Raw genomic sequence first — 15312 nt, 5'->3', positions numbered from 1 at the left:
GGAGGGCAACAGGGAGAAATGTGCCAAGAGAGAGGCGTGTCAAGCCTCCTGTCTGGAAACCGATGTTCTCACTGCGGGAGAACATGCAGGTCAAGAACAGGGCTCCACAGTCACCTACGGACCCACTGCCAAGACACTGCACTTGGAGGATCATCATCCTCAGGCTACAAGGGATCGCCTAAGTAAGTAAAATAATATATAATATAACAATATGTATATGATAAAATAATATATATAATGTGATAATATAATAATACAGATTGTAATATATAATATATTATCTAATATTATTATTACATTATTGAAATTGGCACCCATCTATATTATTATTATTATTAAATATCAAATATAATATATTACTATATTTGAATTTTAACCATAACAAAACACTTGTATTTTTTGAGAAATATTTATTTTATAAAATAGCATTTTTTTGGAAGAAAGTATAAAAAGTATATACAAGCAACAATATACATCTACAAATATATATATTGACAAAAATACATTATTATTATTATTATTATTGCTTAATATACACCAGGCAAATACAATAAATACATTATTATTATTATTATTTATTTCTTAATATACATGAAAGAATAAATATAATAACAATAATAATAATATATCAGATACAATAAATACATTAAAACAACAAATATAAGAAAGAGAAAATAATAATGTTTTCCAAAATAGCATTAAATCCCGATTTGCAAAAAATAATTAATTACTTTTGTCAAAGCTGACCAGCAGCACAAATAGAATAAAATAATAAAATAGAATAATAGAGATAAAAATAAACCCTGTGAGGTAGATCCACATGATCAATAATATTGGATTGGAAGACCATTATGGGAAAATTAATAATATAGTCAATAAATTAAATTGTGTTCTATATATATATATATATATATATATATATATTGTGTGTGTGTATATATATATATGTATGTGTGTGTGTGTGTGTGTGTGTGTATATATATATATATATATATATATATATATAATTTTATGACATTCTATACCTAATATAATATAATACAATGTAATATAATATATAATAATACAATGTAATAAAATATATCTATGCACATGAAAATGTGCATGTGTGTATATGGTGGAAGTGTCCACTTACACAGACAGACACCCGCCTCCACAAACAGCTTTAACCCACTGTGCTGAAGAGCCACCAAAATCCCTCCCTCATATTTTATTATATTATATTATATTATATTATATTATATTATATTATATTGGAAAGGGGTCCCTAACACTTCTTCAGCACCGACCATCTTTGATTACCCCCAGTGCAAACATTGCTATAATATAATGTAATGTAATGTAATATAATAATATTAAAATTATATATTATTATTATTATTATTATTATTATATTGGAAGGGGGCCCCTCTCATTTCTTCAGGGCCGGCCATCTTTGATTACCCCTAGTGCAAACATTGCTATAATATAATGTAATATAATATAATAATATTAAAATTATTATTATTATTATTATTATTATTATTATTATATTGGAAGGGCCCCCCTCTCATTTCTTCGGGGACGGCCATCTTTGATTACCCCCAATGCAAACATTGTTATAATATAAATAGTAATATTAAATTTATATTATATTATATTATATTATATTATATTATATTATATTATATTATATTATATTGGAGGGGGGGCTCACGCTCCTTTGGGGCTGGCCATCTTTGGATTACCTGCAATGCAAACATGATTAGATTATATTATATGATATTAATACAATATAATACAATATATATAATACTTCTTCTGGATTGGCCATCTTTGGATTATGTTATATTATATTATATTATATCATATTATATGGAAAGCGGGGGCTCACACTTCTTCAGGGCTGTTCATATTTGGATTATCCAAATTTGGATTAATATTGGAGGGTGGGGGGGCTCACGCTCCTTTGGGGCTGGCCATTTTTGGATTACCTGCAATGCAAACATGATTAGATTAGATTATATGATATTAATACAATATAATACAATATATATAATACTTCTGGATCGGCCATCTTTGGATTATATTATATTATATCATATCATATTGAAAGGGGGGCTCACACTTCTTCGGGGCTGTCCATAATTGCATTACCCAAATTTGGATTAATATTGGAGCAGGGGGGGGGGGGACTCATGCTTCATATCATATTGAAAGCGAGGGCTCACACTTCTTCAGGGCTGTTCATATTTGGATTATCCAAATTTGGATTAATATTGGAGGGGGGGCTCACACTCCTTTGGGGCCGGCCATCTTTGGATTACCTGCAATGCAAACATGATTATATTATATTATATTATATTAAAACAATATAATACAATATATATAATACTTCTTCTGGATCGGCCATCTTTGGATTATATTATATTATATCATATTATATTGAAAGGGGGGGCTCACACTTCTTCGGGGCCGTCCATATTTGGATTATCCTCAATGTAAACATTATTATAATTATATTATATTATATTTTATATTACATGAAAAGGGAAGTGGGGTCTCTGTCGTGTTTCTTCAGGACGGGCCGCCTTGGTGTGCACTTGCCCAGTGCACGTGCAGCATGCCCCACAAACACGGCATAGGTCTGGAGGGCCTGGCAGCCCTTCCGCTTCTTGTCGAAGGCGTCCGTCCCGGAAGTGTGTTCGAAGCGGTGGCGGGTGCGGAACCGGGAACACGGGAGGCAGTGCAGGTTGGCCAGCAGGCCTTGGACCACGGTGCGTGTCCAGCGCAGTTGTAGCAGGAGAGTGTCGTTGGTGGTGTTCCCCGTTGCTTCCTCGCCTCCTGCAGGGGAGAAGTCCTCCTGGTCACGGCCAATGCGCTGCAGCGTGACCTCGAAGAAGGAAAAGGCTTTCAGGAGCCAGCACAGCAGTGCCTTCCGGGGCGCCTTCCCCTTCGAGGAAGAGGAAAAGGAAGGGAAAGCCAGGAAGGAAGGGTCCGCAGCACATAGGAAGCGATGCGCTCCAGCACGCGGCCAGAAAGGAAAGCCCTGCCGCTCCAGCTGCACAAGGAGAAGAATATCATAACAATAAGATATAATTATAATACAATATACAATACAAGAAGTGTTAGGGGCCCCTTTCCAATATAATATAATATAATATAATATAATATAATATAATATAATATAATATAATATAATATAATATAATATAATCACAATAATAATAATATATAATATATAATTATAATTATAATATAATATAATAATTAAAATAGCCTTTGGGGAGATGGGGCGGGATAGAAATAAAGCTTATTATTATATTAATATTACTATATATTAGGCTTGGGCGGTTTCGTTCGTTAATTTCGTAATTCATTATTAATTCGTATTTAAATTAGCTTACGATCCAATATTGAGCCATGCAGGAATAGTGTGAGGAGTAAATTAGATTCGAAACAATTTTTTCAATTTATTTCGTAACTATTTCGTTATTATTTCGAAATTATTTCAAAATTATTTCGTAATTATTTCGTCATTATTTTCGCACGTCTGGTGCAAGTTTTATAGTTGTTGTTTGTTTTATCACACCAACAGTCAACAACAGAGGGAGAGGGAAGCTTCAGAAGTTCCCCCTGTCCCATTTGGAGGTTTTTTTAGCATATTGCGCAATCGCGTCCGCCACTTACGAATCGATTCGTAATTATACGAAATTTCATAAATTTCAAAATTTTTAAAAGGAAAATTTTGGAATTCTTTTAAAAAACAAAACGCGATGGACCCCTAAAAACGAAACGAGTTTAGAAACAAATTTTTCCGTTGATAATACTATTAATAATAATAATAATAATAATAGCCTTCGTACTTACGTAGTAGAAGAGGAGTTCCTGTGCGGAGAGATGTAGTTGCTGGACCTGGCACTGGACCTGCTGGAAGGAGGAGGGGCGTGTTCCCGCACACACTGGCTCCACCCCCTTGACCTCCACCATGACCTCGTTGACCTCATTGGTGCCGTGCAAAGGAAGGGAAGAAAAGAGGAGGAAGAAACGGGTGAGGAAGGCCGCCCCTGTGCAGAGAGAGTAAAAGAAATGCATAACTCATAAATTCATAAATTAATTCATGAAAATAAGAAATAAACAGGAATAAGAATGAAAGAATTAATAGGACGGGAAGAAAATCAATGATTTAATAATGAAAAGAAGAATTTAATGATAATAGAATAATAGGAATTTATTATTAGTAATAGTAATGTAATATATCTAATTCAATGAAATAATAATTCAATAATAAAATAATAGTTTAATAACAATCATGATTAAAATACTTATTTAATAATAATCTAATAATAATCTACTAACAATTTAATAAAATAATTTAAAATCACAATTTACTAATAATAACAAAGAAAAAGAATGATCTGATAATGATATAACCAATTTAATAATAATTTAATAATGATAATCTAATAAATTAATAAAATATTTAATAAAAATATAATAAAATAATAATAATGATATATAAAACAATGAAATAATAATTTAATACATGATGATCTGATAATAATATAACCAATTTAATAATAATTTAATAATGAAAATCTAACAAATTAATAAAACAATATTTAATAAGAATATAATAAAAAATAATAATGATATATAAAAACAATGAAATAATAATTTAATAAATAATGATCTGATAATGATATAATCAATTTAATAATAATTTAATAAGGATAATCTAATAAATTAATAAAATAATATTTAATAAGAATATAATAAAATAATAATGATATATAAAAACAATGAAATAATAATTTAATAAATAATGATCTGATAATGATATAACCAGTTTAATAATATTTTAATAATGATAATCTAATAAATTAATAAAATAATATTTAATAAGAATATAATACTAAAATAATAATGATATATAAAAACAATGAAATAATAATGTAATAAAGCAATAATTTAATCAAGTAATAAATTAAAATGTGAGAAAATAGTAATAAAAACTAGAATAAGAATTGAATAACTAAATAAATTGGCGAAACGATGGCCACCAAACTGGCTTTTTATTGTATTAATGTAATTTTGTTTATTGCTTGTTGTTTAATATTGCTTTAACTGTTTTTAATTTGCTTTAGGTTTTGTATTGTTATGTTGTGTTTTGAGGCCTTGGCCTTTGTAAGCCACATCGAGTCCTTCGGGAGATGCTAGCGGGGTACAAATAAAGTTAATAATAATAATAATAATAATAATAATAATAATTTAACGGTTTATAATTATTGTCACTATGTATTTTATTGTGTTGAATTGTAGGCATCAAACCCTTAGGGAGTTGAGAAGGGCGGGGTAGAAGTACCCGAAATAAATACATTAATTAATTAAAATAATAAAATAATAATGATATTTAAAAATAAATAAATACATAATAATAAATATTAATAAAATAAATTTAAAATGTGAGGAAATAGTAATAAAAAAACCAGACTAAAGCGAGAAAAAAATAGTTATAGAAACCAGAGGAAGAAAAATAAATGAGAAAAAATCTTAGAATAAAATAAAATAGAAAAAATATAGGTATTATAATGCAGAATAATTAATCCTGACCTGCCATTGAGAAGAAGAAGGAGGAGTCCTTCTTGTTCTTCTTTCCTTCAAAGGAGAGAAAGAAAAGAAAATTAATTTGGCCTTTTAAAGGAAGATCAGAAAAAGAAAAGGAAAGGAAAAAGGGGAGGAGAGAAAAAGAAGGAAAGAAAAAAAGAGAGAGAGAAAAGAGAGAGACTTGGAGGTCATGGCAAAAGTTTTTGTGGTTTACTGGTGAAGCAAGGATTGCTCATTTGGGGATTTCAATGGAAATGACGACTGAATGAGAAAGAAAGAAAGAAAGAAAGAAAGAAAGAAAGAAAGAGAGAGAGAAATGACATCATCAGCTTCATCATCATCATCCTTTCTCAAGTCATGAGGACATTGAAACAAAAATCATATAGAATAACTAATAGATAGAATAAATAGTAATATAAAACAAATAATACGTAATAAATACTAAATATTAATATTTACACATTAATATAATTAATAATTAATAATTAATACATACTACAACGAGAGCACACAAAATATATTATTAATAAAATAACAATAAATACTTATAATTATAATTATAACAAAAATATAACCAGAACATCTAGGAATGAAATGATATAATGATATAAAGAATATAATGAGAAGGACACATAGTAATATACTATAATATAAGGATAAAATGATAATGACATAATATAATAATATATTAATAATAGTAAAATAGTTACTATTATTTTACTATAGTTATATTTAAGGGTATCAAAGACCAGAGGCGGCCCTAGGTAATTTTCAATGGTAAGCAAACAGTATCCCCCCCCCCCCCCCAACCAATCATTGATATATATATTTTCTGTTCGTCGTGGGAGTTCTGTGTGCCATATTTGGTTCAATTCCATCATTGGTGGAGTTCAGAATACTATAGTTATATTATAACTATACAATATATTATCTATATATATAAAAATGCTTTGTGCATAATGAATACTTAAAAACAAAAGAACTAATGAACGAAATCACACCAAATTTGGCATAAAACGTCTCACAACAGAAGGAGTGACAATCACTCAAAAATTATGATTTTGTCATTTGGGAGTTGTAGTTTCTGGGATTTATAGTTCACCTACAATCAAAGAGCATTCTGAACTCCATCAACGATGGAATTGAACCAAATTTGGCACACAGAACTCCCACGACCAACACAAAACACTAGAAGGGTTTGGTGGGCATTGACCTTGAGTTTGGGAGTTGTAGTTCACCTACATCCAGAGAGCACAGTGGACTCAAACAATGATAGATCTGGACCAAACTTTGTGTGAATACTCAATATGCCCAAATATGAACACAAATGGAGTTTGGGAGAAATAGACGTTGACATTTGGGAGTTGTAGTCACTGGGATTAACAGTTCACCTACAATCAAAGAGAGTTCTGAACCCCACGAACGACAGAATCGGGGCAAACTTCCCACACAGAACCCCCATGACCAACAGAAAATACTAAAGGCCATACAATCCAACTCCCTTCATCAGGGCAAGAAAACGTAATCAAAGTCCTCCTGACAAAGAACCATCCAGTCATAGATTAGATAGATAGATAGATAGATAGATAGATAGATAGATATGATTCACACACACACAGATATAGTATCATAGATTTGAAAGGGACCCTTAAAGAAGTGCAATGATATCTTGCATGTTCCAGGGTGGGCAAACCAGACAATCTCCACATCAACACTGACAAAGAAACAGCAAGAAATATTGTTTACCCATTGGATATATTAGAAACCAACACTTTCTCATTATTTTATTTTCCAGATCAACAGACTAGGCCACAGCAACGCATGGCAGGGGACAGCTAGTATATAAATAAAAATGTCATGTTCATTTGTAGGATTAACAGAACTTAAAAACCACTGGACGAATTGACATTAAATTTGGACACAACACACCTAACAACCCAATGTATGCCCTTCACTCAAAAATTGATTTTATCATTCGGGAGTTGTAGTTGCTGGGATTTATAGTTCACCTACAATCAAAGAGCATTCTGAACCCCACCAACGATGGAATTGAACCAAACTTGGTACACAGTTCTCCCATGACCAACAGAAAACACTAAGAAGGCTTTGGTGGGCAGTGTCCTTTGGTTTTGGAGTTGTAGTTCACCTACATCCAGAGAGCGTTGTGGACTCAAACAATGATGGATCTGGACCAAACTCTACACGAATACTCAATATGCCCAAATGTGAACACTGGTAGAGTTTGGGGAAAATAGAATCATAGAATCATAGAGTTGGAAGAGACCTCATGGGCCATCCAGTCCAACCCTCTGCCAAGAAGCAGGAATATTGCATTCAAATCACCCCTGACAGATGGCCATCCAGCCTCTGTTTAAAAGCCTCCAAAGAAGAAGCCTCCACCACACTCCGGGGCAGAGAGTTCCACTGCTGAACGGCTCTCATTTGGGAGTTGTAGTTGCTGGGATTTATAGTTCACCTACAATCAAAGAGCTTTCTGAACCCCACCACCAATAGAATTGGGCCAAACTTCCCACACAAAACCCCCATGACCACCAGAGTGGGCACAGCAAGGTGTGGCCGGGGACGGCTAGTAATAATAATAATAATAATAATAATCACTCACTACCTCTGAGGATGCTTGCCATAGATGCAGGCGAAACGTCAGGAGAAATGCCTCTAGAACATGGCCCTATAGCCCGAAAAAACCCACAAGAACCTAGTGATTCCAGCCATGAAAGCCTTCGACAATACAATAATAATAATAATAATAATAATAATAATAATCTTTATTTATACCCGGCCACCACCTCCCCAATGGGGACTCGGAGCAGCTTACATGGGGCAGCATATTACATCAAAATCAAACCAAAACATAAACAACAAGCAACATCAACAAAATTACATTTAAAAAAACATATGAATACAATAACAAAATAACATTACAATAAACACAGTCGCAGTAGCAGTCGCAGTAACTAAGTAAGTGAGGTTTATATCTCTGTGGAATAATGTCCAGAGTGGGAGAAAAAAAACAATCAGGGTCCGCTAACATCTTGTAACAAAGTATATAATAATAATAATAATAATAATAATAATAATAATACACTTTATATATAACTCACCACCATCTCCCCAAAGGGAACTCGGTGCGCTAACATGTGGCCAAGCCCAAAATAATACAACATATTAAAGATACAATGACAAAATACATCATAACAAAATATAAAATAACAAAATCAACAATATATGCAATTTCTAATGAAAGCACTCATAAACAACAAAATCAAAGACTGGCTTTTCCCCTAATAAACAGTATTACCAATTAACTAAATGGCATTACCTAACATCACAAAACAAATCATGCTCTTCTCAAATTACCCGGGCACTGCCGGGTTCCTAAGCTAGTAAGTTATATTACCTTACATCAAAAAACAAGCAATGCCTTTTTCAAATAACCTGGGCACTACTGGGTCCCCCAAGCTAGTAATAATGTATAATTATATAATATAATAATATATAATAATTTTCATAAAAAAATAAAATAATGAAAATAATATAATATAGAATAATATATTATAAAATAATAATATATAATAAAATAGTAAAGGTAAAGGTTTTCCCCTGACATGAAGTCCAGCCGTATCCGACTCTGGGGGTTGGTGCTCATCTCCATTTCTAAGCCAAAGAGCCAGCGTTGTCCGTCAACACCCCCAAGGTTATGTGGCCAGCATGACTGCATGGAGCGCCGTTACCTTCCCGCTGGAGTGGTACCTATTGATCTACTCACAATTGCATGTTTTTGAACTGCTAGGTTGGCAGAATCTGGGACTAACAGCAGAAGCTCATCCTGCTCCCCGGATTTGAACCTGAGACCTTTCGGTCAGCAAGTTCAGCAGCTCAGCAGTTTAATAAAATAAATGATAATAATTTATTTAATATAGTATAGTAACCTAATAAAAATAATAATATAATGGTCTAATGTAATATAATATGATATAATATAATGTATAATAATGATGCATAAGTAATATATAATAATACAGCAATAATACAATAAAATAATAATATATCATCATCATATATAACAAAATATGAGATAGCATATGATAATATTTAATAGAATAAACATTATTATTATTATAATTATTATTGGAAGGGGGGCTCACTATGATTACTATATAATAATTATATTACCTTTGACGTTCCGTGCTGGATCCAAAGCTTCCTCTTCTCCTTGGTGGGGATCAAACAGAGGATTATGTATAATTATTATTATTATTATTTACTTAGCAGGGCGTTTGGAAAGAGCCATCGGATACCAAAGAGTGGAAGGAGAAATGAAGAAAAGGTTCATCATTCCTGACTCAGATAGTCCAAGAAGAAGGGCTGGAAACCCCATGACTTTGACTCAAAGGGAAGGACAGCCTCTCTCCAAAGAAAAAAAAGGTGAGAATATATTCTTATTATTACTATATGTCATTATCATTATAATTAATTTTTTTTATTTTTTTTTTTATTTACAAGCTTGGGGAGCCAGCGGTGCCTGGGTTATTTGAAAAACGCATTGTTTGTTTTTTGATGTTTGATAATACAACTTAGGTTTATAGTTATTTAGTTAATTAGCAACACTATTTATTAGAAAAACCCCAGTCTTAGATTTTTGTTTTGTATAAATGCTCCCATTAGAAAATAGATAACAATGTGGGTGAACTACAATTCCCAAAACCATGGTCAATCCTCTTCAAGCCAGGCCTGTATGCACAGTTGGCCATGTTGCAGCTGTGTGTCAAGTTTGATCCAGATCCAACATTGGCTGGGTTCAGTGCTCTCTGGATGCAGGTGAACTACAACTCCCAAAATCAAGATCCATTCCCCCAAACCCCTGCAGTATGTTCAGTTCATCATGGGGCGCCTCTGTGCCAAGTTTGGATGTGGTCAGTTATCTGTGGGGGTCACAGTTTCTCTGGACGTAGGTGAACTACAACTCCCGAAAACAAGATCCATTCCCCCAAACCCCTGCAGTATGTTCAGTTCATCATGGGGCGCCTCTGTGCCAAGTTTGGATGTGGTCAGTTATCTGTGGGGGTCACAGTTTCTCTGGACGTAGGTGAACTACAACTCCCAAAATCAAGATCCATTCCCCCAAACCCCTGCAGTATGTTCAGTTGGTCATGGGGCCCCTCTGTGCCAAGTTTGGTTGTGGTCAGTTGTCTGTGGGGGTTACAGTTTCTCTGGATGTAGGTGAACTACAACTCCCAGATTTCCAGGGAAATCTCCCTCAAACTCTGTCTGTATTCACAGTTCGGCATACTGGGTCTCCCACGCTCAACCATGGGAGGTCGGTCACCCCACAAACACCCCCAGTATGTTCTGTTGGTCACCATGGTTCTGTGTTCGAAATGTGGTCCAGATTTGTCATTGATGGGGTTCAGAGTGCTCTGGATGCAGGGTGAACTATAACTCCCAAGCAGGTGGGTCAGTTCTTCAAACGCCTCAAGTATGATTTGCTGATCATGGGGATTTTGTGTCCCAAGTGTGGTCCTGGCCCATCATTCGTGAGGGTTGTAGTAGTCTCTGGATGTGGATGAAGGTACTGCAAATCCCATCATTCATTGTCCACCCTTCCCCAAACCACACCAGGACGTAAGGTGGGTCATGAGGATTCTGCGTGGCAAGTTTGGTCCAGGTCCGTCATTGGTGAGGGTCGCAGTGGTCTGTGGGAGCCAAAGCGATTGCAAGTACTGCAAAACCCATCATCCATTGCATATGTGGTCCAGGTCCATCATTCGTGAGGGTTATAGTAGTCTCTGGATATGGATGAAGGTACTGCAAATCCCGTCATTCATGGTCCATCCTTTCCCAAACCACACCAGGACGTAAAGTGGGTCATGGGGATTCTGCGTGGCAAGTTTGGTCCAGATCTGTCATTGGTGAGGGTCGCAGTGGTCTGTGGGAGTCAAAGCGATTGCAAGTACTGCAAAACCCATCATCCATTGAATGTGTGGTCCATGTCCATAATTTGTGAGGGTTGTAGTAGTCTCTGGATTGCAGTGGTCTGTGGGAGACATCATCCATTGCATGTGTGGTCCAGGTCCATCATTCGTGAGGGTTGTAGTAGTCTCTGGATGTGGATGAAGGTACTGCAAATCCCGTCATTCATGGTCCATCCTTCCCCAAACCAAACCAGGACTTAAAGTGGGTCATGGGGATTCTGTGTGGCAAGTTTGGTCCAGGTCCGTCATTGGTGAGGGTCGCAGTGGTCTTTGTCGCAGTGCTTTCTGGATGTAGATGAACTACAACTCCTATAAATCATGGTGACGTCTTTCCAAAACTCTTGTTCAGTTGATGATCAATTTGTTTGCTGTGTGCCATAGGAAAGGGTAGGAAATGGTTAAGGGGAGGCAGTGGGTGGGGTCATGCGAAATCCACACCCATGGAGAGAGAAAGGAGCCCTGGGATGTCCCTTCTGGAGGGATTTGAAAACCTATATGTTCCAATGTGCATTTGAATGACAGTTAGTCCCTGTTGATGAATGCCCAGCCCTAACGTACTGATAAGGTTGTATTCAGCACTTTACCCCCAGCCCCAGCCCTAGAGTTTGCTTTCTGCCCAAGTCCATGCCCTGCCCTCTCTCCTCTGAGCATGCCCACTACATTCCTGGCTACTGGTTTTGAGGTTGGTTTGTTACACTTTTACGATGTTTTTATGCTTTGCCGTTCTTAATTGTTTAAATTAGATTGTTTGTGTGATATTACCATACATACTCAAGGATAAGCCGACCCGAATATAAGCCAAGGCACCTAATTTTACCAGCAAAAAAAACCCCAAAAACATATTGACTCGAGTGAAAGCCGAGGATGAGAAATGCAGTCGCTACTGGTAAATCTATATAAATAAAAATGTAATGTTTATTTGTGGGATGAACATAACTCAAAACCCACTGGACGAATTGACACCCAATTTGGACACAAGGCACCTCTCAGGCCAATGAGTGACCATCACTCATACACTGAAAAACATAGCAGAAGCGACATAAAAAGCAACCCCCCCCCCAAAAAATGAGCAAAACCACATATATATGCACAAAAACACACATATACACACATCTATGCATATATACACACAAAACACATACACAGAAAGGGGGAAGGAAGGAAAGAGAGAAGGAGGGAGAGGAGAGAAAGAAGGGTAGAGAAGGAAGGAAGAAGGAGGGAGAGAAGGAGGGAGAGAAAGAGGGAAAGAAGAAGGGAAAGAAGGCGGGAAGGAGAGAAAGAAGGAAAGAAAGAAAGGGTAGAGAAGGAAGGAAGGAGAGAAGGAGGGAAAGAAGGAGGGAAGGACAGAAAGAAGGAAAGAAAGAAAGAAAAAAAGAAAGGGTAGAGAAGGAAGGAAGGAGAGAAGGAGGGAGAGAAGGAGGGAAGGAGAGAAAGAAGGGTAGAGAAGGAAGGAAGGGGAGAAGGAGGGGGAGAAAGAGGGAAAGAAGAAGGGAAAGAAGTCGGGAAGAGAGAAAGAAAGGGTAGAGAAGGAAGGAAGGAGAGAAGGAGGGAGAGAAGGCGGGAAGGAGAGAAAGAAGGAAAGAAATTGGTAGAGAAGGAAGGAGGGAGAGAAAAAGGGAGAGAAAGAGGGAGAGAAAGACGGAAAGAAGAAGGGAAAGAAGGCAGGAAGGACAGAAAGAAGGAAAGAAAGAAGAGTAGAGAAGGAAGGAAGGAGAGAAGGAGGGAGAAAAGGAGGGAAAGAAGAAGGGAAAGAAGGAGGGAAGGACAGAAAGAAGGAAAGAAAGAAAGGGTAGAGAAAGGAGGAAGGAAGGAGAGAAGGAGGGAGAGAAGGAGGGAAGGAGAGAAAGAAGGGTAGAGAAGGAAGGAAGGAGAGAAGGAGGGAGAGAGAGAAAGAAGAAGGGAAGGAAGTCGGGAAGAGAGAAAGAAAGGGTAGAGAAGGAAGGGAGAGAAGGAGGGAAGGAGAGAAAGAAGGAAAGAAAGAAGGGTAGAGAAGGAAGGAGGGAGAGAAGGAGGGAGAGAAAGAGGGAAAGAAGGAGGGAAGGAGAGAAGGAAATAAAAAAGTGAAAAGGGAAGGAAGGAGAGAAGGAACGAAAAAGAGAAAGAGGGAGGGAAAGAAGGAAGGAAAGAGACAAGGAAGGATGAAACGAAAGACCAAAGGAAGCGAGAAAGAAACAGGTAGAGAAGGAAGAAAGAAGAAGGGAAAGAAAAAGAGGGAAGGAAGGAAAGAGGGAGGGAAGGAAGGAGAGAAAGAAAGAAGGAGAGAAAGGGGGGGGGGAGGTTGGCCACAGCAAGGCGTGGCAGGTACAGCTAGTTTCAGAATAAAAACAGATACCAATAAAATTAATGGAGGCATCAGTATTTTTGAATATTTACCGTATTTCAAAGAAAAACAGTAAACTAGCTCTGTAAGTGGAAAAGGGGATCAACAAAAATAATATGGTATCAACAATAACTTAATAATAGTAATAATAATAATAATAATCTATATAAATAAAAATGTAATGTTAGTTTGTGGGATTAACATAACTCAAAAACCACTGGAGGAATTGCCACCAAATTTGGCCACAAGACACCTACTAACCCGAGGAGTGACCATCACTCAAAAAATTGATTTTGTCATTTGGGAGTTGTGGTTCCTGGGATTTATAGTTCACCTACCATCAAAGAGCATTCCGAACCCAACAACAACGGAATTGAACCAAACTTGGCACACAGGACTCCCATGACCAACAGAAAACACTAGAAGGGTTTGGTGGGCATTGACCTTGAGTTTGGGAATTGTAGTTCACCTACATCCAGAGAGCACTGTGGACTCAAAAAATGATGGGTCTGGTCCAAACTTGGCATGAATATTCCATATGCCCAAATATGAACACAGATGGATTTTGGGGGAAATAGAGCTTGACATTTGAGAATTGTAGTTACTGGGATTTATCGTTCACCTACAATCAAAGAGCATTCTGAATCCCACCACTGATAGAATTGGGCCAAACTTCCCACACCAAATTCCCATGACCAACAGAAAATACTTAAGACCACCCAGTCCAGCTCCCTTCACCGGGGCAAAAAGCCATCCAGCCAGGCCCATAGCCAGGATTTTAATTATATATACTAATTTGACATATGCATTTCCCCAAAACCTTTGCAAATCCTCTCTCTCTATATGTGCATTTCCCCTGCAATATTTGCTAGCTCTATATCTCTATATTCATACATGTTCATATATATTTGTGTACTATATATGGTATAATTTATTTATATCCCACTCTATCTCGCCGAGGGGACTCAAGGCCGATTACAGAACACATATATGGCAAACATTCAATGCCGCCATACAATTAACAAGGACAGACAGTACATAAAGAGAGGTCTAGGCTTTCCCATCTTTTTCCATCTCCAACATCTGGAGGCTGTGCTTGACTCCAGCCACAGGGGGTGCTGTTGCTCCATCTTCCATGCTGAGGAGTTTTGTTGGCCGTAGACGTCCTCTTGAATGAATCGTCAGCATGTCCTTATGGGCGCCTTTTATTTCCTCCCCGCTTAAAGCAGTACCTATTTATCTACTCACATTGCTGATTTTGATCTGTTAGGTGGGCAGAAGCTGGGCTGACAGCAGGAGCTCACCCTGACCCGGGCTTGAACTGCCAACTGTCAACTTTTGATCAGCAAGATTTTCTACAGCTGGTGGTTTAACCAGCTGTGCTAAAACCCAGCCTTTCCTTCCTTCCTTCTT

General features: G+C 36.4%; 1 protein-coding gene across 1 annotated transcript; it reads right to left on the bottom strand.

The window, feature by feature from the left end:
- Positions 1–2382: 2382 nt before the first annotated feature.
- LIF (LIF interleukin 6 family cytokine) lies at positions 2383–8231 on the bottom strand. The gene is made up of 4 exons (XM_067460731.1): positions 8213–8231; positions 5593–5637; positions 3846–4046; positions 2383–3117 (listed from the first exon to the last, which is right to left on the bottom strand). The coding sequence occupies exons 1-4, from the start codon at positions 8229–8231 to the stop codon at positions 2519–2521; spliced, it is 864 nt and encodes a 287-aa protein (XP_067316832.1). The 3' UTR covers positions 2383–2518.
- Positions 8232–15312: the final 7081 nt, after the last annotated feature.

This window comes from Anolis sagrei, chromosome X (genome assembly GCF_037176765.1).
Source record: "Anolis sagrei isolate rAnoSag1 chromosome X, rAnoSag1.mat, whole genome shotgun sequence".
Lineage (NCBI taxonomy): Eukaryota > Metazoa > Chordata > Lepidosauria > Squamata > Dactyloidae > Anolis > Anolis sagrei.
Note: the sequence above shows the minus strand (reverse complement) of the source record. Positions and strands in the feature narration are given on the sequence as shown.

What these genes read in the sequence shown, in the direction of transcription:
- LIF (XM_067460731.1), bottom strand. An exon ending in CTTCTTCTTCTCAATGGCAG is followed by an intron (nt 4,047 to 5,592) that starts GTCAGGATTAAT and finishes CTCTCTGCACAG; the next exon opens with GGGCGGCCTTCCTCACCCGT. An exon ending in ACTCCTCTTCTACTACGTAA is followed by an intron (nt 3,118 to 3,845) that starts GTACGAAGGCTA and finishes TATATTGGAAAG; the next exon opens with GGGCCCCTAACACTTCTTGT.